The 22,084-nt window shown below is 44.2% G+C and overlaps 1 protein-coding gene across 1 annotated transcript; it reads left to right on the top strand.

The window, feature by feature from the left end:
- The first annotated feature begins 1,147 nt into the window (after positions 1-1,147).
- LOC146577234 (butyrophilin subfamily 1 member A1-like) lies at positions 1,148-7,305 on the top strand. Its single transcript, XM_085252466.1, has 4 exons — positions 1,148-1,306; positions 2,978-3,319; positions 6,248-6,304; positions 6,532-7,305. Exons 1-4 carry the CDS (start codon positions 1,237-1,239, stop codon positions 6,615-6,617), a joined length of 555 nt encoding a protein of 184 aa, XP_085108592.1. The 5' UTR covers positions 1,148-1,236; the 3' UTR covers positions 6,618-7,305.
- The last annotated feature ends 14,779 nt before the right edge of the window (positions 7,306-22,084 follow it).

Consider the following 22,084-nt stretch of genomic DNA (forward strand, 5'->3'; position numbering starts at 1 on the left):
CAACTACAGCGTGCTGTTTACTTTGTGCACTAACATGGACTCGAGTCAACCAGCGCCACCTCTGGCCAAGTGCCACAGCCTACAGCCAGATCAACCTGTGACACACATCTGCACCACGTTTGAATTCGTGTCATGCACATTTGTACCTTTCAATTGTGTCTGTTTGTGCGTCATGCAAATAAACCTTTGAAATGAATGAAATGATATCATGTATTTATTATCAGCCTACATTTGTACAAAATGCCAAATGACATTTACCGTTGAAAAAATAAAAGAAATAAAACCCCATCGGCCCATAAAAACGAAAAATCACGAGCGGCCCATCGGGCCGGTATCGGGCATACCGGGAAAAAGCCCAGTATGCCAGTCCAGCTATGTAAGCAAGTATATTTCTCCCCCCCTTTTTTTTTTTTTATCAAGAAGCAAAGACAAAAAGGGAAAAAAAAAGAAACAGGGCAGGGTTCAGTGGTTGAATCATCCGTCCCCACCAATGCCAAAACCAAATCTACGCCCTTGCATCGGTGCAAATTATAAGTCCGTATCATAATGTCTGTTGTTTTCGTGTTTGTTGGTTTGTTTTAAGTTTTTTAATTTAGCGAGTTGGTTATTAGATGCCGCTTCAGCCAGCCAGTGAATCCTCCGCCGCCCAGCCCTTGCGCACCTCGCAAACGGAGGGCGCCCTTACTCCCAGCAATTGGGCGATAGAAAACCGATCGGCGCCTGTGCCATTCCCAATATGCGCTGGCTTGACGTCGGGGCAGCATGAGTACCAGTAAAAAAAAAAAAAAAAAATCTTTTGCTGATGCCCGTGATGCCGCCCCCGTCCGTGTCGTCCGTATCAAAAACCGCTACTTCACTCACAACAGGATAACTTTAAATTAATGTTAACAATGTCATTACCATTACACTGTCAGCTTTAATAAGTATTTTAACAATGAATCAACATTTATTTGAAGACTGAGATTTAAATCTTGACCATAATGATAATCCTGTTAAAGAATCAACATTAATTTAATGTGATTTTGCGATCTGGGTTAGGATGTTTCAACACTTCTAAAGTGCAGTGATTTTGAAACACTGCTCAAAGTGTAGTTGAGACCGCCTTTATGACGGTTCTCAGATCAGTATCATTTTTCACTGAATTTTTTTATGAGCACGTTTATACAGTGAAAATTCCAGAAGACTCACACATCTAGAAAAAACAGAGTCAGATCAGCAGAACTCGAGAACACAGACATGTCTCCTGTAACTGCGACACTCTGCGGGACTCTGCTGTGTTTCAGCGTCTTTGTGTTTGTATCTGCAGGTGAGGTTTTATAATTTAAATTGTTATAAATTAAACGATATTTTCCTGTGAGATAAACAGTGTTCAGTAGAGTTATTTTCATACTGGTTCAGTTTGTCCGTGTGTGCAGAGACTGGGTGGAGTCATTAAGAGTCTAATGAGACTTTCTCTTGTATTTTCTGAATATTACATTCAGTTGTCAGAACGTGATTTTATTCTGTGCAGCTGGTTAAAGAACAGCAGCGTGTAGAAACACTTTTAATCGTCTCTTTATGGTGCTGCGCCCTTTTTTTTAATCAGCCTGCTGTCCCTTAGGACAAAGTCGGGGGATCAGAGCCAGTTGATATATCTGTTACCGTAATCTGTGATTTTCACCTTTATTTAAACCTCAAGTTAAACCATGAATTGAGTCGAGTTTAAATGGAAAAAAAAGAGGTTTCTATAGCTTAAGAGTCAGATCAGCAGCATCTCTGCTAACTGCGTCACTCTGCTCCACTTTGATGTTTGTCAGCATCTTCGTGTTTGCTGTAAGCTTTAATTGTAAGGCACAAATCTGTCTGTCTCTGAGATAAAGACGAATAAACAAAAGGTGGTTTACATGTTACTAACCAAAATATTATTATTAATATTATTATTAATTTCTTGTACATTGTTTCAGTGTGTGTAAACATGACGTGAGGCTTCTTTCTCTCACACATTATGTTCACTTATTATCAGCACATGTTTTTGTTGTGTGGAAGCTAACATCTTGTAGTTTCTGACACTTTGCATGTTTATCATGAGGCTAAAATTCCCCCTCAGTCGGTCACAGGTAACTTGGTGGATGTTCAGAGGTTCATTAAATCCAACATGACTAAAAACTCAAATGTTAAAGGAAATAAACAAAATATTTAAACTAAATCATTCTGATCATAATTGTACTTTGTGTCACGGTACTGGGTCGTGCGACCCAGTGTTTGAGTTTTTATGTATCTTTTGTATTCATTTGTGTTCTAGTTTAGCTCATCTAGTTAATTTCTAGGTTGCAGTTTAGTCCTTTTTTTCTTAGTTGTTTCTGTCATCTCCCCCTGTACTGTCTCCCTGGTCCATGCGTCTATGTCTGTGTGGTCCTTATTGTCAAGTTTGTGTCATGTCTATGTCTCCATGTTTCCTGTTTTATTTCGAAAGAGTCTGGTGTTCTTTGTTCATTGTATTTAGTTTCACTGCCCCTGTCCTGTCATTAGGTTCATGTGTGTCAGCTGTTCTTGCTCATGTGTTTCCACTTCCCCTGCTCATCCCTGTGGGTATTTAGTCTCTGTGTTTCATTCAGTCTGTGTTGCATCATCTGTTACCATTCCTGTCACTCTAGCTACACGTCATGATTTCAGATTCTTTTACTGGTCATGTTCATAATAATCAGATCCTTTCATGTTTTCATAGCTTTTTCATGTCATGTTCATAGCTCATAGTTACAGTTATAGTCCGAGTCTTAGTTTGTCTTAGTCTTTAGTTGTTTCCCAGTTTAGGCTCTTTGTTTAGGTCATTGCCTTAGTTTATGTTTGGCTCACTTTGAGTTTAGTTAAAGTTTTGCCTCCTTCGTCTGTGTCCGCACCTGGGTACTTCAAACACCCTCCACACAGTCTGCCCCCACTGACCGCGACACTTTGACCTTTAACCTTTAACCTCTCTGCTCTGTGTTGTTTCCTCTTTCAGACCTGAAATTGATCACAGCTGAATCTGGACAGGACGTCACTCTGACATGTCGAGCTCCAAACAACAACATCAATACTTTAGAATGGAGCAAACCTGACCTGGGAGATAAGAATGTCTATTTGTACCAGAATGGCCAATTCAAACCAGATCACCAGCATCCATCTGTTAGGAACCGGGCGGATCTGCAGAACAGACGGATGATGGATGGAGACGCGTCTTTGATTCTGAAGGATGTGACAATTGGTGACACTGGAACATACGAGTGTCGTGTCAACATGGAAGGAAAAAACCGCAAGGACGCTAAACCCGTCAGTGTCTTCTACCTCCATGTTGTTCCTCCAGGTGAGTGAGTAGAGTTGAGTGTGTGTGTGATCAGAGGTGAAGCTGCTTCCTGGTTGTTGATGTTTGTTTCTAAAGATGTTGTTGATGAGACTTTGTAGAAAGCAGCTGGTCTGAGTGATGTGATCAGAGTGCAGTAGATAATGTCTGACAGCAGTTTGAAGACGAAATGGATTCTGTTCTGTTCTTCACTCATCACCTACCTGACAGCTGACACCTCACACCTGTTGTTGTTGTTGGATTTTTGGGTTTTTTTTTTTTTTTTGCTTGTCCCGTTTGGATCTATAGCCATCAGAATTGTTGTCTGAAGGCCAAGAAAGATGCCAAGCGGATTTACTTTGCCAAGTGGATCATCATGGCCTTGCCATATTGGTCCATTTGATTGACCTTTATTATAATTATGTATTTATTTTATTTTCGGTTGTTACAGACGGGACAGACATGACTGGGGGATAGAACAGGGAGAAAGAATGAAAGAAAGAGAGGGAGAGAAAGAAAAAGAAAACCCCCAAAACACTTAGATCACCTGTATGGGGATAAGAAAAAAAAGAAGAGAAAAGAGCAAGATAATAAATACAACACCATCACAATATACTACCTAACAGTAGATAACAGTAGATACTAAATATTACATGTTATTATGCAGTACACAATAGACAGAGGTCGACAGCGCACAATGTGCTTTGAGGTAGCAGCCAAAAACGGTGTAGCTTGTGTCTGTGAACACCCGTGTGCACACCTGTGTGGATCAGCACGCTTGTATTCAAAAGGTTTCTCCATGTCCATGACTGGCTCTTATATAGTGCTTTTCTACTCTGTCTGAGCACTCAAAGCACTTTATACATCTAATTCATTCACCCAATCACACAAGCACTTTTTTCTGAGTTTTTAAGTGCTAAGTAGTCTACCATCCATACACATTCACACTCCAATGGATGCATCGGAGAGCAACATGGGGTTAGTATCTTGGCATGCAGACTAGAGCAGCCTGGGATTGAACCACTGACCCTCTGGTTAGTGGCTCTGCCACCTGAGCTACAGCCACCCCGATCTGCTAGGGAGTGTGGGGAGCCATAGCCCCGTCCCCTGAGGGCATGAAGCACTTATGGAGGAGATCCAGGCCATGGACATCCAGAGACCCCAGAATACGAGGACCCAAGGAGGACCACCAGGGTGGCAACCGTGCCACCCTCCTGGGAAGAGCTGCGGAGAGCCCCAAACGAGACGTCACCCAGCATGCAAAGGAGAGGAGGCGAGAGGGGGTTGCAGTGACGTGTCCGCGGGCTCTGCCAGCAGCCAGCTCTACCAGAGGACCGGGCCTCAGGCCCAGAGGCCTGAGGGCACCCCACCCCCCTGAAGGGGCTCAGACGGGCCACAGGCGCCAGGGACAGCCAATCGGTCACCTGGAGTGAGTCGGTACATACATGAGTGCCCAGCCCCAGACACCAAGAACCACCAACACACCAACGTCTGAGGGCATCAGCCACTGGCAGGGAGTGTGGTGAGGGAAGATAGGCCTCCATACCTCGGAGAGCCTGAGATGTTCCCAGTGAAGTCTAAGACCCAAGCTGACATAGACGAACAGGTGCACGGAGACACAAACATGCATTCCCACCCGAATATACAAAACCAAATACTCGGCACTCACCCAATGGAGACAGACACAAATAGACACTTTACACACATTCACACTCCGCAAACATACCCTATATCCCAGGTCCGGGTACAGTTTGCCCCAGGGGGGCAAACTGTACCCAGACCCAGGAGATGTAACCCTTCTGTCTGGGGTGGAGGAAAGCAGACCGCCTCCTTATCGGCAGTAGCAGGGAGGCCCCGCATCCCAGACCCCAATCTGACGGCCAGCACCTCCTCCCAGCCCCAACGGTGAACAAAACGGGGGTGAGTGAAGACCCCAAACCTTCCTCCGCCCGTTCATATGTAGTGTTGCTGCGTGCTGTTCTAAAGTGCATTTAAAACACAGGAGGGCATGGTGCTTCTTGCCAGAGAGCAGCACGGCTCCTCCATCAGTGTCTATATGCATTTAAAATTGAGGGTAGGGCACCAGCACCAGAGGTGGGTTTGAATACACAGACCATCCTCTGGACACTGTGTAACGTACCCATGCCCCAAGGCCCTATTTGTATGTGTTATGAGAGTATGAGTAATGTGGATGTCTAGGTTACGGAATAAAATTGAGGCACAGGCAGCCAGAAGGGGACAGAGGGGGAGTGCCTCCCCTGCACCCTGGTGACACACCTGCACCCCAAGCCCTGCGTATGTGTGGGTGTGGTGGAGCAGGAAGAGGGACTCAGCTGACCCCAGTAGGCATCCCCACACTCTGGAACCCACCAGGGCAAGGGCCAAGACTGTTATTTTTAAAAACTCCCACCATGCTGTTAGAGAAGAGCTGATGTTGATGCTTTTAAAGCATTCATGTCGTTTGATGTTTGAGCTGATAAATGTTAGGTCTGAAATTTCTAGATTATTACATAGTGCCTGTTCTACAGGCTGGGCTATTTATATGGAAACACCGTAATGGCTACCATGGTCACCACCCATCTTGAGGAGTTTGCCCCCTTACATATACTAATGTGCCACAAACAGGACTTTAATATCACCAACCATTCCCATGTTATTACGGTGTATCCATATAAATGGCCCACCGTGTACATCTATCCGGGGTTCATCTAAGTAGGTGTGTTTTAACCATCTAGAGATGAACTGAAGCCTGTTGGCTAAAAAGTAGTGATTAAAGTTAGTCCGATCTAGTCCTCCTTTATCCTTGGTCCTTTTGGTTTTTAAGCTGATATGCGGGGGTTTATCTTTCCAAAGGAATTTAGAAATATACGAGTCTAGAGATCTGAACCAATCTTGTGATGGCTTACTTGGGATCATTGAAAATAATTTTTTTTCATGCCTTTTTCTCATCAGGAGCACACAAAGACAATAAACCTGTTAAAATTGACCCTCCACGTGTTGTTCCTCCAGGTGAGTGAGTAGAGTTGAGTGTGTGATCAGAGGTGAAGCTGCTTCCTGGTTGTTGATGTTTGTTTCTAAAGATGTTGTTGATGAGACTTTGTAGAAAGCAGCTGGTCTGAGTGATGTGATCAGAGTGCAGTAGATAATGTCTGACAGCAGTTTGAAGAGGAAATGGATTCTGTTCTGTTCTTCACTCATCACCTACCTGACACCTCACACCTGTTTCTCACCTGCAGCTCAGAAAGGAGGATCTGGTGGACTGAAAGCTGGTCTGGTAGTTCCTGCTGTGCTTCTTGTTGCTGCTACTGTTGTTGGTTTTTGAAAAGAAACACCAACAACAGCAGCAACAAGAAGAAAACAGTCTCAAGGTTCAAATGAGCGTTCTGCTGAACAACAGAGCGGACAACCTCTTCAGACTTAAGATCATCAACCAATAAACATCATAGACGTCAAACACTCAGAGTTTGGATTTCTTTCTCATTTCTCTGATGATCATCATGTTCAGACTCAGACCAACAGTGTGTGTCTGTGCTGTCTGTCAGTGAACCTGAACTACAGTTTATTCATCTTCATGTTGTTCATGAGATTTACTGACACAAAGTCAAACTGTGTTACAAACATAAATGAATTTATATGATATTATCTCAGAATATATGCACGTTTTGTTTTTTAGCTTCATGTTCAGCGGCTGGTTGTAAGAAAAACTAAAGATCAGCTGTTACAGTATAATTGTTGTTCTGTGAATTATAGACTATTAATAATCTGGCTCATTGTTCAGCTACAACCACTTTGGTTGACATTACTTATTATTCTCTTTTTGTATAAAATGTTGAATTTTACAGCTTACGGAGCAAAATTGTGTAAAAGTAAAAATTTGTGTAGTTACAGACTCATATTTCTTCTCTGATCCTGAACCTTTCTAACCCCTTTCATTTAACATTTCCTCCAGTGAATCTTTGTAAATCCAAATTTCTTCATCTATGTTAATAAAGATTTACATTTATACCTGCTCAAGGTTTTCCAGTGTTTCTGTCATTTGAAGGTTTTGATTTAATTTCTGTTTATTATTTTGTTACAAACTTATCATCAATTAGAAACTTCTAAATATGTAATCAGTTTAAACCTCTTTTTATATTTTCAGTTTGTTTCTCTCATCAGTGTCATGTGGAAAACTAAACTATTTCTAGGTCATCGTATTCGTCTATGTGTTTATACAGCTCTCTGCATTTAAAATCATTAGCTATTGTTAATCTCTGGCTTTCTTCAACAGCATGTCTTTTGTTCTTTTTGTTTTTCCTTCTTTGGCCAGTTGGGATGAGAGAAGGCCCTCCCTCACCCTACATACATACATACATACATACATACATACATACATACATACATGTGTGTGTGTGTGTATGTATGTATATGTATATATTAGGGGTGCAACAATATTCGTATCGATATTGAACCGTTCGATACAGTGCTTTCGGTTCGGTACGCATATGTATCGAACATTACAAAATTTTTAATTTATTTTATCAACTTTTCTTCTGACGATGCTATCTCTTGTGTGTGTGTGTGTGTGTGTGTGTGTGTGGGGGGGGGCTAGCGAGACAGAAGCTAAGCTCGTTGCAACATGGCAACTGCCTCAACGTGACACAAAATTTAACCTCCCCCACCCTCATTCAGATCTGGCGTTTGGAACTATCTTGGTTTTCATGTGAAGCATGACCCTGATATTAAGCGCATCATGGACAAAAGTAAAACAGTATGTCGGATGTGCCACGCAATGCTCAATTTGTGGGAACTAGTGCGTTAGCGCAGTTAGCTTGTTAACGTGTTGATGCCGTCCAGCCCCACGCACGGGGCGATCCGCGGTAACTTGTTAAGGGAGATTTACCGCATTATGGCGTTAACGTAATTTTAACGAGATTAATGCTGAGAGCACTAGTGGGAACACAACGATTATGACTGCACATTTACGCCGACATCATCCTAGTGCAAAGACAAGTGGAAGCAGACAAAAACAACAAGCACGCATGCTGCAAACTTTACCCGAGTCATTTAGACAGCTGTTAGCACATGATTCTCCTTACCCGAGTCAGCCCAGAAGAAGCGTATAGTATAGCTTTTATTTTGGAAAGAGACATTTCTCTGTAATAAACTCTCTTTTCCAAAGATGAGTGATTTCTCGATCAGATAGATTTTTTTTTTTAAATTATTTTCTTGTTTCAGCAACATTAAATTTAAAAACTGTACTTTTGAGTTAAAATACTGTATATATTTATAATCTTAATAAATGACAAATTAAGAAGGCACGAACATTTTTTTGCATCGAAAAAATATCGAACCGTGACACCAAACTATCGAACCGAACCGAACGGTGAATTTTGTGTATTGTTGCACCCGTAGTACATATATATATTAGGGCTGTCAAAGTTAACGCAATAATGCGTTAATGCAACAAAAATATTTTAACGCAGAATTAACGCACTCACACACACCGGCCTGTGACCTTAGGCCCGCACCGTTTTTTCAGAAAATAGGAAGCAACGCGGCAGTTATAGATGTGAGCAGAAATGGATAAAAAAAGGTTCTTTTGAACGGCAAGTTTTAAGTTCCAAGCAATGCCAGATGGTTCTCTTGACAAGGCCAAAGTAATTTGTATTTACTGTCAATGTGAACTGAGTTATCACTGTAGTACGTCCAGTCTCAAATACCACTTGCTAGCCAAGCACACAGCTAACGCAGAGAGCCCTCATCCCTCTCGCTAAAGGGAGTTCACGCTGGATAGTTTTCAAAGGAGACTGTCACTACCCGATCCGTACCGGAAACTCGATAGGTACCCCGCATGTGCAAATCTTACGTCACTTCCTCTCTTTGCCAACATTGCGACATTCAATATATTTGAATGATACGGTTAGCGCCCAGTTAGCTCCTAGCATTTCTCAACAGCTCTGCCTCCTTTTCGACTGCCCGGGACATTTAAACAATGGATAATCCGTATACAAACAAATTCATGCTTTTATCCTCAACAGAGAGCGTCCCCCGATTGAACAAAAGCTCTGTAAAATAATAAGAATGGCGCCTAATTACAGACTTAATAATATTGACTTAGCAATGTGTCAAGTGAAGATTCATCAGCCAGATTAAGTGTTTACTGACAATTGACAGTGATAGTGGACATCATCATCACTATTCCAATCAATCCTCTCCACACAGACAAGCATAAAGACACTCGACTACCACTAAATCAAAATTAACACACGTTTGTAATGATGCTAATTCAGTTTACAATACGGTTCGTTCGCTCGGTCAGCAGGGGGCGGTATCCTCGTACACTGGGGAGTAAACTGCCATTAAACGAACAGAAGAAGAAGAAAACCCCTGCACATGCGCGGTACAGATCGGGTAGACCCGATTTGTACGGTCTGACTTTGCACATGCGCAGTAAGGATCGGGGAGTCCTGATCCGTAACTATCTTTTTATTATTTTTATTTTTCTCTACATTATATTAAATGTTTCATTATCGGAAACGTTTTAAGAGACACTTATTATTCTTAACATCTTAACAGATACTCTGACCCGTAACTATCGTAAAACGCTTCGACCGGAAGTAGACACCGTTCGCGCATGTGGGGTACCGATCGGGTTTCCGGTACGGATCGGGTAGTGACAGAGACGTCTGGACAATTCTACAACCAACAAACTTTCAACAGCCATAGCAAAATGGGTGGCTGCAGCTTGCATGGCAATTAACATTGTGGAGGATGAGGGGCTACTTGAAATAATTCGCATAGCATCCAATAACTGCACATATGAATTGCCTTCGAGAGTCACCACTGTAACCAACATACACAACTTGTATGAATATGAGAAATCCAAAGTTGAGGCTTTGGAGCAGACCAACACAGTTGCACTCACCGGAGACTATTGGACTTCTCTAAGTAATCACAGTTACCTTGGGGTAACAGCATGTAACGTCGGGTTGCGTTTAGTGGTTGAGAGGAGGCGGCAAAACACTTAGCAGGCTAGTCAAAAGAATACACACTCACGCTGGCATCGGAAATTCCACAGTGTGTTCTTTAATACACGTTCTCTTTGTCAACCATATAAGCCCGGTTGAACGACTGCAGCTTAACAAACATAGCGCAGAGTGTTTGTACAACCCATAATGTTGCAAAAGAAAGGTGTCTGGGGAGGTAAAACATAAAATCCGTCCCTCCTCATGCTCTAGCGTGCAAGCACATGTCCACACAATCAGAATTAGAATTAGAATTAGAATTCAACTTTATTGTCATTGCACATGCACAGGTACAGGGCAACGAAATGCAGTTTGCATCCATCCAGAAGTGCTTAGCAGAGAGAGGGCAGTGGCGCATACTGATGACAACATTAACCCTCGACTTGAGTTGTCTTAAAGAGACACCACACCATTGTGACTGTTACAAGCGCATTATTTTTCACCAGAGTGGGAACTTCAGTCGCATGCTTTGACAGTTATGAAGACGGAGGAGAGGCAGATCGCTGACATGTGCGCCGAGCACTTTATGCAGGTAAGACAGTGGGGAATTGAACATAAAGTCAGCACGCTGACCACTGACAGTGCACGCAACATGGTTGCAGCAGCCAGGCAGCTGCCATTTTAGCACATGCCTTGCAGCCTCCATACAGCCTCCATCGAGCCATCACTGTTTCTGTACAGAACAGTCCATTTAACAGCGCATTGGCAAAATGCAGAAAGGTCATAGGCCATTTCAAGCATAGCTCACCAAACGCACTGGAGCGCGAACAACAGCAAATTGCACATTTTCATAGGAAAGAGTCACTTATGCAGGACGTATCAACAAGATGGAACAGTACCCTGGATTTCAACCTTATGTGAGTGAATGTAACAAATTCTTAATAAAGTGTATTTCTCTGAGGGGAGAAGTTTGTTTCCTGCTCAGTGGTGCTGCCAGCTTTGTGTCACCAGTCGCGAGTGATGGAGGTCTCCGAGGATGACCCAGCTTACATGGTTAAGTTCAAGGAGACCTTGAAAGCAGAAATGGAGAAGCAAAAGGAAAAAACTAAAATCGTGTGGCTCAGGGTTGCAACAGCACTGGATCCTAGGTTTAAGGATCTTAAGTGTCTGAGCAGACCTGACAGGGCTGAGGTGTGGCGCTTGATCAGTGCGTTGCTGAGGGAGAGGGAGAGGCCTTCACAGCCTGAACAACTAGCAACATATGAGCCATCTAAGAAAAGATCAGCTCTCATGCTTGCCTCAGACTCGTCATCTGATGAAGAGGAGGACTGTAATGAGAAATGTGTGGAGCGATACAGGGCAGAGCCGACTATTGACATTGAGGACTGTCCCCAGAAATGGTGGTCCAAGCAATAAGAGGCACAAACTGAGATGGCCTACCTTGCATGCAAGTACTTGGCAGCACCTGACACATCCATACCATGTGAGAGGTTATTTTCACTTTCTGGGCATGTTGTTCAGAAGGAGCGAGCTGCCCTGTAATCTGAAAATGTCAAAATGCTTGTCTGTTTGAGCAACTGGTTCAGTGCAAAGAAACAAAAGTAATAGGGACAACCCATGCTCTGTATGTTTTTAGTTCTTTTTTTCCCCCTTTCTCCTTTGTGGTGTTTCCATGTTCATGTTTTGTTAAGAAAACAGACAAAGGAAGGAGGTTGCGTTGCTCAGCCTCTGCTAAATACAACTGGAGAGCAACAAGAAGTACAGTGGGGCAAAAAAGTATTTAGTCAGCCACCGATTGTGCAAGTGCCCACACCTAAAATGATGACAGAGGTCAGTAATTTGCACCAGAGGTACACGTCAAATGTGAGAGACAGAATGTGAAAAAAAAATCCATGAATTCACATGGTAGGATTTGTAAAGAATACTTTGTAACATAACCTTTGTTGGCAATAACAGAGGTCAAACGTTTACTATAGGTCTTTACCAGGTTTGCACACACAGTAGCTGGTATTTTGGCCCATTCCTCCATGCAGATCTTCTCGAGAGCAGTGATGTTTTGGGGCTGTCGCTGAGCAACACGGACTTTCAACTCCCGCCACAGATTTTCTATGGGGTTGAGGTCTGGAGACTGGCTAGGCCACTCCAGGACTTTCAAATGCTTCTTACGGAGCCACTCCTTTGTTGCCCGGGCGGTGTGTTTTGGATCATTGTCATGTTGGAAGACCCAGCCTCGTTTCATCTTCAAAGTTCTCACTGATGGAAGGAGGTTTTGGCTCAAAATCTCACGATACATGGCCCCATTCATTCTGTCCTTAACACGGATCAGTCGTCCTGTCCCCTTGGCAGAAAAACAGTCCCATAGCATGATGTTTCCACCCCCATGCTTCACAGTAGGTATGGTGTTCTTGGGATGCAACTCAGTATTCTTCTTCCTCCAAACACGACGAGTTGAGTTTATACCAAAAAGTTCTACTTTGGTTTCATCTGACCACATGACATTCTCCCAATCCTCTGCTGTATCATCCATGTGCTCTCTGGCAAACTTCAGACGGGCCTGGACATGCACTGGCTTCAGCAGCGGAACACGTCTGGCACTGCGGGATTTGATTCCCTGCCGTTGTAGTGTGTTACTGATGGTGACCTTTGTTACTTTGGTCCCAGCTCTCTGCAGGTCATTCACCAGGTCCCCCCGTGTGGTTCTGGGATCTTTGCTCACCGTTCTCATGATCATTTTGACCCCACGGGATGAGATCTTGCGTGGAGCCCCAGATCGAGGGAGATTATCAGTGGTCTTGTATGTCTTCCATTTTCTGATGATTGCTCCCACAGTTGATTTTTTCACACCAAGCTGCTTGCCTATTGTAGATTCACTCTTCCCAGTCTGGTGCAGGTCTACAATACTTTTCCTGGTGTCCTTCGAGAGCTCTTTGGTCTTGGCCATGGCGGAGTTTGGAGTCTGACTGTTTGAGGCTGTGGACAGGTGTCTTTTATACAGATGATGAGTTCAAACAGGTGCCATTCATACAGGTAACGAGTGGGGGACAGAAAAGCGTCTTACAGAAGACGTTACAGGTCTGTGAGAGCCAGAGATCTTCCATGTTTGAGGTGACCAAATACTTATTTTCCACCCTGATTTACGGATAAATTCTTTACAAATCCTACCATGTGAATTCATGGATTTTTTTTCACATTCTGTCTCTCACAGTTGAAGTGTACCTCTGGTGCAAATTACTGACCTCTGTCATCATTTTAAGTGGGGGAACTTGCACAATCGGTGGCTGACTAAATACTTTTTTGCCCCACTGTATAGCCAAACTCTTTTTTTCAAAGACACTGGAAGTATTAAGGTATAGCCTAACTGCACTTTATAGGGTTATGTATTACATTCCCCACAGTTACATATGCATTTTATTTATTGTATTTTTATTTTTAATGTGTATCGCGTCTCCCTGTTTTCATCCCACTTAGATGAGAATATGTTTTGTAAGCCTTAAGTGTCTAATGGTAAATTAAATAGTTACATCGTGATTTTTCATTGTTTTGAATTGTTTCAATAAAAATAAACATATTTGCATAAAGCAAGTGTATTTGTTCACTCCCATACTGTTAAGGGTATTAGAAACACGAAGAGTATCCTGTTAGTTTCTTTCGAACAGATCTTAAGAAAATCTGTGATTAATTTGTGATTACTCTTGAGTTAACTATTGATAAATATGCGATTAATCGCGACTAAATATTTTTAATCGACTGACAGCCCTAATAGATATGTATGTGTGTGTGTGTGTGTGTGTGTGTGTGTGTGTGTGTGTGTGTGTGTGTGTGTGTATTTAGTAGATCCACCGTTTAATTATAGCCTCTAAACACTTCCTGTAGGTTCCAATGAGAGTCTGGATTGTGGTTGAAGGTATTTTGGACCATTCCTCTTTACAAAACATCTCTAGTTCATTCAGGTTTGATGGCTTCCGAGCATGGATAGCTCTCTTTAACTCACACCACAGATTTTCAACAATATTCAGGTCTGGGGACTGAGATGACCATTCCAGAACATTGTACTTGTTCCTCTGCATGAATGCCTTAGTGGATTTTGAGCAGTGTTTCAGGTCATTGTCTTGGTGAAAGATCCAGCCCAGGCGCAGCTTCAGCTTTGTCACTGATTCTTGGACATTGGTCTCCAGAATCTGCTGATACTGAGTGGAATCCATGTGTCCCTCGACAAGATTCCCAGTCCCTGCACTGGCCACACAGCCCCACAGCATGATGGAACCACCACCATATTTTACTGTAGGTAGCAGCTGTTTTTCTTGGAATGCTGTGTTCTTTTTCCTCCATGCATAACGCCCCTTGTTATGCCCAAATAACTTAATTTTAGTTTCATCAGTCCACAGCACCTTATTCCAGAATGAAGCTGGCTTGTCCAAATGTGCTTTAGCAAACCTCAAGCTCTGTTTGTGCTGTGGGCGGAGAAAAGGCTTCCTCTGCATCACTCTCGCATACAGCATCTCCTTGTGTAAAGTGAACCGAATGGTTGAACGATGCACAGTGACTCAATCTGCTGCAAGATGATGCTGTATGTCTTTGGTGCTGGTCTGTGGGTTGACTCTGGCTAGTTCAATAGCAGTTCAATAGTTGACATTAATCTTACAGAGAATGTGATGATTTTATGGATAATTAAAGTCAGTCATATATCCACAAACACAACAAGCTGAAAGTCAGTGATGCTGTTCGGTTTGCAGTCCTGAATATCACGGCAGAAGCAGGATTCTTCTTCTTGTATACTTTCTGCCCATTTAGCAGAAGTCAGCCTGTTTAAGGCTCTGATATCTATTCTGTATGACTTAAAGCAGTTATGACATGGTCTGATTTTCTCACTGTTAAGGGAAAAATCCCAAACAGAAATCTGCCAATTGTAAACAGAAACACAGTGAGACAAAATACTTAAACACATGTACATGGGTGAAGTCTCAAATGAGAATCACACGGTGTACTTCTTTATTTGTGCATTTATAGTCACTGGTGCCCATACAGCAGTGAATACGCCTATTCATAGGCAGAGGAATGTTAGTGCGTAGGGAGTGAAGATAAGAGTGTCCAGCTCTCCTCTTCCTGGCAGGAGTGAAATAATAACAGCTTGTTCAGCTGTAGAAAAGAATTTATAACACAGTCTTGTAGTGGACAGCAGTCTAAGTCATCAAAAGGTCAACATACAGTATTCTATCATATGCAAACTTATATCATTAAAAGCTTATACTGACTACTAAGTACAATTTTCCATTGACACTCACCCAATAAAGGAATATTTCATATTTTGGTGGACCACCAGGTGGCTCCACTCACACCCAAGTTGAAGGGAAGTGCTGGGGTGGAGATTTTGGTGCTTTCTGTATGTGAAGTTCTGCTGGTTCAGTTAATAAAGTTGGAGTGAGACACTGAGACCTCTCCTGTCGTTTTTACATAGACCCCTGTGGCGAACATGCTAAGGTTCGAAGACAAAGCCAGCTCCGGCCTGGAAGCATCGGCTGCTGCCGGACTTCCACCTCTGCCAATGGCTGCGTTTGCTGTGGCACTTAAATTGCTGGATTTTTGGCTTCATGACCCTCCTTCATGGTTCGTGCACGTAGAAGCTTAGTTTGCTCTTCGTGGAGTTTCAGCCGATGATACCAAATACCACCATGTGGTGGCTTCACTTGATCCTCTGTCCACCCACCGCTTGATGACTCTCCTCCAGGACCCCCCAGCCCAAGGCAAATACACCGCCCTCAAGGCGCTGTTGCTGCAGCGTTACTCCCTCTCTGATGCTGAGCGGGCTGAGCAACTCCTTTTGAGGTCATGGAGAGCATGCTGTCCTTAATGGCCGCGGATGATGGAGGATTCCTCTTCACCCACCTCTTCCTCCGACAGCTGTTGGACTTGCCAACTCCCCGCTATTGGCCACGAAGGATTACCGCTCCCTTGTGGAAGAGCCGGATCGCATCCTCCTGGCTACCAGGAGTTTCGGCATCCAGGCGATTGTCCCGGACTCACCAGCGTTTTCCCCCGCCCCCTCACCGATGCTCCAGGGGCCCTCCGACTCGTCCACGGTGGCTGGAATCGCTGCACCGTGGCACCGCGGAAAAGGGCTTTGTTTTTATCACCAGCATTTTGGAGCGAAGGCACGGCGCTGTCTGCCGCCTTGCAGTTTCCAGACCCACGGAAACAGGCCCACCAGTGCTCTGTAGAAGCCGCGACCGCTGGTGAAAAGGAAAGGCTGCTTTTCATAAAGGTCTCATGCTCAGGGAGGCGTTTCCTGGTGGACTCTGGCTCACAGAAGAGCCTTCTTCCCCTGGCTGGCTCGGACAGGCTAGCTGAGGGCTGTGGGTCACTGCTAACTGCGGCTAATGGCTCCCCCATCAAAACCTTCGGTGAAAGGTTAGCGACTGTTTGCTTTCATGACTGTGACTTTTATTGGAACTAGTGTTTGGTTGACCCCTCCGCATGCCTGGAGAATTCATGCCCGAGAACCCTCCCCCCTGCTTCGATCCATCGGTGCTATCCCTCAACCCGCTATTGCACTCGCTTTGGGTTTCTGGTCCGGTGCACCATTGCCTGCCTGACACTTTTGTTCCAAAGACTTTAGAGACTGATAAGTTTGTTTTTGTCAGACACGATGCCCACAGAACACCGCTGCGGCCGCTGTATGACGGCCCATTTAGGGTTATTGAACCGGGCCAGAAACATTTTTTTTTTTGGATTTTGGGGGTCGTAGGGAGACTGTGTAGGTTGACAGATTTAAACCTGCACATGTTCTTCCGGACAGTCATGTAGTGCCAGCCTAGGCCCCTCGCCATGGCCGCCCTCTTTCGATGGGTTTAACAGACTCTGGTTTTCCCCCCAGGACTACCCCCCGACCACTGCCGTTTGAGCTTCCTCCTGCCTTCCTGCTTGCCTTCACCAGCCTCGTTCACAGGATGGAGCTTCCTCTGCCTGTTCTCTCCCTCCCAGGTTCAGTTGTTCGGGCCGTTTGCTTAGGCCCAGGGTCCTGGACTTAGACCAGGAGTGACATGTTCAGCCGCATGTTCTCCTTAAATTGCTGGCTGTCTGAGTGGTGTCCCAGAAACGATGTGGGCTTCATAGATAATTGGCAAACCTTCTGGAGGAAACCTGGTCTTGTTAGGAGAGACGGCATCCATCCCACTTTGGATGGAGCAGCTCTCATTTCTAGAAATATGGACAATTTTATTAACAATAATAATAATAATAATAATAATAATAATAATAATAATACATTTTATTTGAGGGCGCCTTTCAGAAACCCAAGGTCACCTTACAAAAAACACAATTAATAAAAGGAACTGTAGTCATAAAATACATAAAATAAGTTAAAATTACAAAACAGAGCTTGACAACAGTTATTTTTTATTTTTTTTATTTTTTTTATTTTTGCCTGTCCCATTTGGTTCTTTAGCCATCAGAATTGTTGTCTGAAGCCCAACAAGGATACCCAATGGATTTACTTAGCCAAATGGATCATCGTGGCATTGCCGTATTGGTCCATTTGGTCGATCTTTGTTTTTATTATTTATTATATTTTATTTTCAGATGTTACAGACGGGACAGACATGAGTGAGGGGTAGGAAAGGGAGAAAGGAAGAGGAAGGAAAGGAAAAACAGAAGGGGAGAGGGACAGTGAGAAAGGGGGGGAGAAAAAAAATAAAAATCTCCTGGATCACCTGTTGAGAGAAGAATAGAAAACAAGCAAAAAAACAAAAAAAACAAAGCAACATACTAAACACAACACCATCGCATTAATCTAGCTAAGTGTAAACAGCAGTAAATACTAAATATTCAATGTTGTTGTGCAGCACGCAGGACAGATGTGCTTCGAAGTAGCAGCCAAGAAAGGTGTAATTTGGGTCTACGAGCAGTGAACACCCGTGTGCATACCTGTGTGGATCAGCGCGCTTGTATTCCAAAGGTTTCTCCATGTAATGATCTGCTAGAGGGTGTGGGGGGGCCACAGCCCCGTCCTCCAGGGTATGAAGCAGGTATGGAGGAGATCAAAACTCCAGACATCCAGAGGCCCCCAGAACACAAGAGACCATGGAAGACCAACAGAGGGGCAGCCGCGCCACTGTCCCAGTAAGAGCTGAGGAGAGTCCCAGATGAGGGTTCACCCAGCAGCCGCGGAGCAGAAGCAGGGGGGAGTTGCAGTGACGCGCCCGTGAGCTCCGCCGGCAGCCAGCTGTGCCCGAGTGACCGAGCCCCAGGCCGAGAGGCCGGGGGCACCCCACCTCCGAAGTGGCCCGAGCGAGCCCCAGGTTCCAGGCCCCGACAAGCGGCCGCCAAGGAGTGAGCCGGTGTGTGCCTGGACGCCCATCCCCGGACACAAAGAACCACCAACGCACCGACACCTGAGGGAGTCCGCCACTGGCAGGGGAAGTGGTGGTGGGTGGAGATAGGCCTCCAAACCTTGGAGGGCCTGAGATGTCCCCAGAGAGGTGGTGTCTGATACCCAACCTGACATATAGACACAGACATACAGGCACACACAGACACAAACATCCACACTCACACTCACTCCACACTCAACCAACGTGGAGACAGACATAAAGAGACGCTGTACACACGATCACACTCCCCAAGCGTACTCTACAAACCGGGTCTAGGTGCCCTTGCCCCTGGAGGGGGGAATTGCACCCAGACCCAGGTGGTGTTACCCTTTTCCCTGCGGTGGGGAGAGGCAGACCACCCCGACTTCGTAGCAGCAAGATCCTATATGTATGTGTAATGAGAGTGTGAGTAATGTGAATGTCTAAGTTGTGGGATAAAATTGAGGCAGAGGCAGCCGGAAGGGGACAGAGGGGGGGGGGGGGGGTGTAGCCTCCTCTGCACCCTGGTGACATACCCCTACTCCAAGGCCCTGCATGTGTGGGTGGTTGTGGTGGAGCGGGAAGAGGGAGGCAGCTGGAGATGGGGAGGGAAGGAAGGGAGGGGCAGGTAACCCCTCCCTGGGGCCAGCTCCCCCGCTGACCCCAGTAGGCACTCCCACACTCCGCGACCCACCAGGGAAAGGGGGCCCAGGCCCATCCAGACCGGGGCCCAGTGCAGCAGCGCCTCCCGGCCCCACAGAGCCCGGGACAGTTGACCCAACCCCACCACAGAGAAAACTGCACCCACCCCACCATCCACTCATCTTCCAGACTACATAAGACAGTAAACGCCCAGGCTGAGATCTTCCTCCACCTCTCCTGTATCTCCCCCTCCTGCAGAGAGAGTCCCTGAAGAGAGGAAAGCTCCTGCAGATGTGAGCTTGACAACAGTTAAAATCAGCATTAAAGCGAATAAGCCAAAACCCCCCAAAATATGACTATCCAGAGTTGGGACCAGGAAGCAGAGTTGCAGTCTTACACGCCTCTCTGCAGCTTCTCTCCTCCTGCTACCCCCCCAAAAACCCATCTCCATAGAGACTGTGTCAGCTTCCAAACAGACAAAAAACAAACTAAAAACCAGCAACAAACAACTTAAACATAAATCACAAAGAAAGAACAATACAGTATCCACATCTGAACCAAAGAGTAAAACAGTGAAATGTGGATTATTAAATATTAGGTCTCTCTCCTCCAAGTCTCTGTTAGTACATGACTTAATAATTGATCAACAAATTGATTTACTCTGCCTTACAGAAACCTGGTTGCAGCAGGATGAGTATGTTAGTTTAAATGAATCAACACCCCCGAGTCTACCAGAAACTAACTACCAGAAACCTCGAAGCACAGGCCGAGGGGGCGGTGTGGCAGCAATTTTTCACACCAGCCTATTAATTAACAAAAGACTAAGACAGACTTTTAATTCATTTGATAGCCTGATGCTTTGCCTTGTCCACCCCAGCTGTAAAACTCAGAAACCAGTCTTACTTGTTATTATCTATCGTCCACCTGGGCCTTACACAGAGTTTCTCTCTGATTTCTCAGACTTTTTATCTGATTTAGTGCTCAGCTCAGATAAAATAATTATTGTGGGTGATTTTAACATCCATGTAGATGCTAAAAATGACAGCCTCAACATGGCATTTAATCTGTTATTAGACTCAATTGGCTTCTCTCAAAATGTAAAAGAACCCACCCACCACCAGAGGTCGATTATCTTGTTAATAATTTCACCTCCTCACTACGTACGACTCTGGATACTGTAGCTCCTGTGAAAACTAAGGTCTCTAATCAGAAGTACCTGACTCCGTGGTATAATTCTCAAACACGTACCCTAAAGCAGATGACTTGAAAGCTGGAGAGGAAATGGCGTGTCACAAATTTAGAGGATCATCATTTAGCCTGGAGAAATAGTTTGCTGCTTTATAAGAAAGCCCTCCGGAAAGCCAGAACATCTTACTATTCATCACTGATTGAAGAAAATAAGAACAACCCCAGGTTTCTCTTCAGCACTGTAGCCAGGCTGACAAACAGTCAGAGCTCTACTGAGCCAACAATCCCTTTAACGTTAACTAGTAATGACTTCATGAACTTCTTCAAAAATACAATTTTTATCATTAGAGAAAAAATTACCAATAATCATTCCACAGATATAATATTATCTACAGCTACTTTTAGTACCATTGATGTTAAGTTAGACTCTTTTTCTCCAATTGATCTTTTTGAGTTAACTTCAATAATTACTTCCTCCAAACCATCAACGTGTCTATTAGACCCCATTCCTACAAAACTGCTCAATTTTTCTGTGTCTTATCTATTAATATGCCTGTGCACTAAAACTTCCTGTTTTTCAGTCTGGCTGAGCACTTAGTTTGTGAGTCATAAGTGGCCTTGCTCTACAAATCTTCATTATTAAAGTACATAAAACAATATAATAGGAAAATAAGGATACTAAGGATATTGATTTCATGACAATGTGCAAGAACGTGTGTGTGTGTGTGTGTGTCTCTGATCACAACATCCTTGGTCATAAAGGGGGTAATCTCCCCCACACCCAATATATAGTTCAATTCCTATATTGGTTCACCATACACAACACAGTAGAGCCATAAAAAGGGCAGGGAGGTTACCAAACATCAAACAGAATCTTCACAAGGGATGTGTCTGTGATAAAACACTTCAGCCTCCCCCCAGAACCCCGAGAGGCTGGAGAGGGGGACAAAGGAATGTCTTGATCCAACAGTTTGAACTAAGACTTTACAAATTTAAGAACCACAATGACAACATTCAACAATTAGACTTAACAGTCAGTATGGATTTCGACGAAACAGGTCAAAAGCTATAGCATTAATGAGTACTACTGAAGACATTTCATTAGCAGCACATAACAATAAATGTGCTATGGGGTATTCATTGATTTTTAAAAAAAAAAAAGCTTTTGACACTGCAATGTTCAGTCTTGACTTTCAAGATTTCCATCTTGAACTGGTTAAGCAGTTACTTAGATAATAGGTGTTAGAGTGATTTCATTAAATGTTGTCATAGTTGTGCTTCAAGTTGTAAGCCTTGTCCTAAACAGCACTATCAGAGACATTCCTTTGTTTCTGTTCCCCTCCCCAGCTCGTCGAATGGTATAGTGAGGATGTTTAACTTCCTGCCCTTTATGACCTCGACTGTGCTTGTGTATAGTGGACCGCTACAGGAATTAAGCCATAAACTGGGTGAGGGGAGTTGACCCTTGTGGAGCAGGAAGTCACGCAGAAACACCCACACTCACGTGTGCACCCCCCCCCCCCCACACACACACACACAAACACAGAAAACAGACACTGATGTTGTTTAGATATGCCTGCTTAAGAATGTCCTGTGTAGTTGTAAAATGCATATTCATTAGTGTAACCAATAAAAGCAGCTTGCAGAGGGAAGCTAGTTGAAGATGT

Source organism: Mchenga conophoros, linkage group LG3 (genome assembly GCF_057382185.1).
Source record: "Mchenga conophoros isolate Kocher_MC1m ecotype Shallow Benthic linkage group LG3, M_conophoros_male_GT1.1, whole genome shotgun sequence".
Lineage (NCBI taxonomy): Eukaryota > Metazoa > Chordata > Actinopteri > Cichliformes > Cichlidae > Mchenga > Mchenga conophoros.

Coding starts and splice junctions, on each gene's coding strand:
- LOC146577234 (XM_085252466.1), top strand. CDS start 1,237: ATGTCTCCTGTAACTGCGACACTCTGCGGGACTCTGCTGTGTTTCAGC. Junction 1,307..2,977: donor CTTTGTGTTTGTATCTGCAG/GTGAGGTTTTAT, acceptor TTCCTCTTTCAG/ACCTGAAATTGATCACAGCT. Junction 6,305..6,531: donor TCCACGTGTTGTTCCTCCAG/GTGAGTGAGTAG, acceptor TCTCACCTGCAG/CTCAGAAAGGAGGATCTGGT.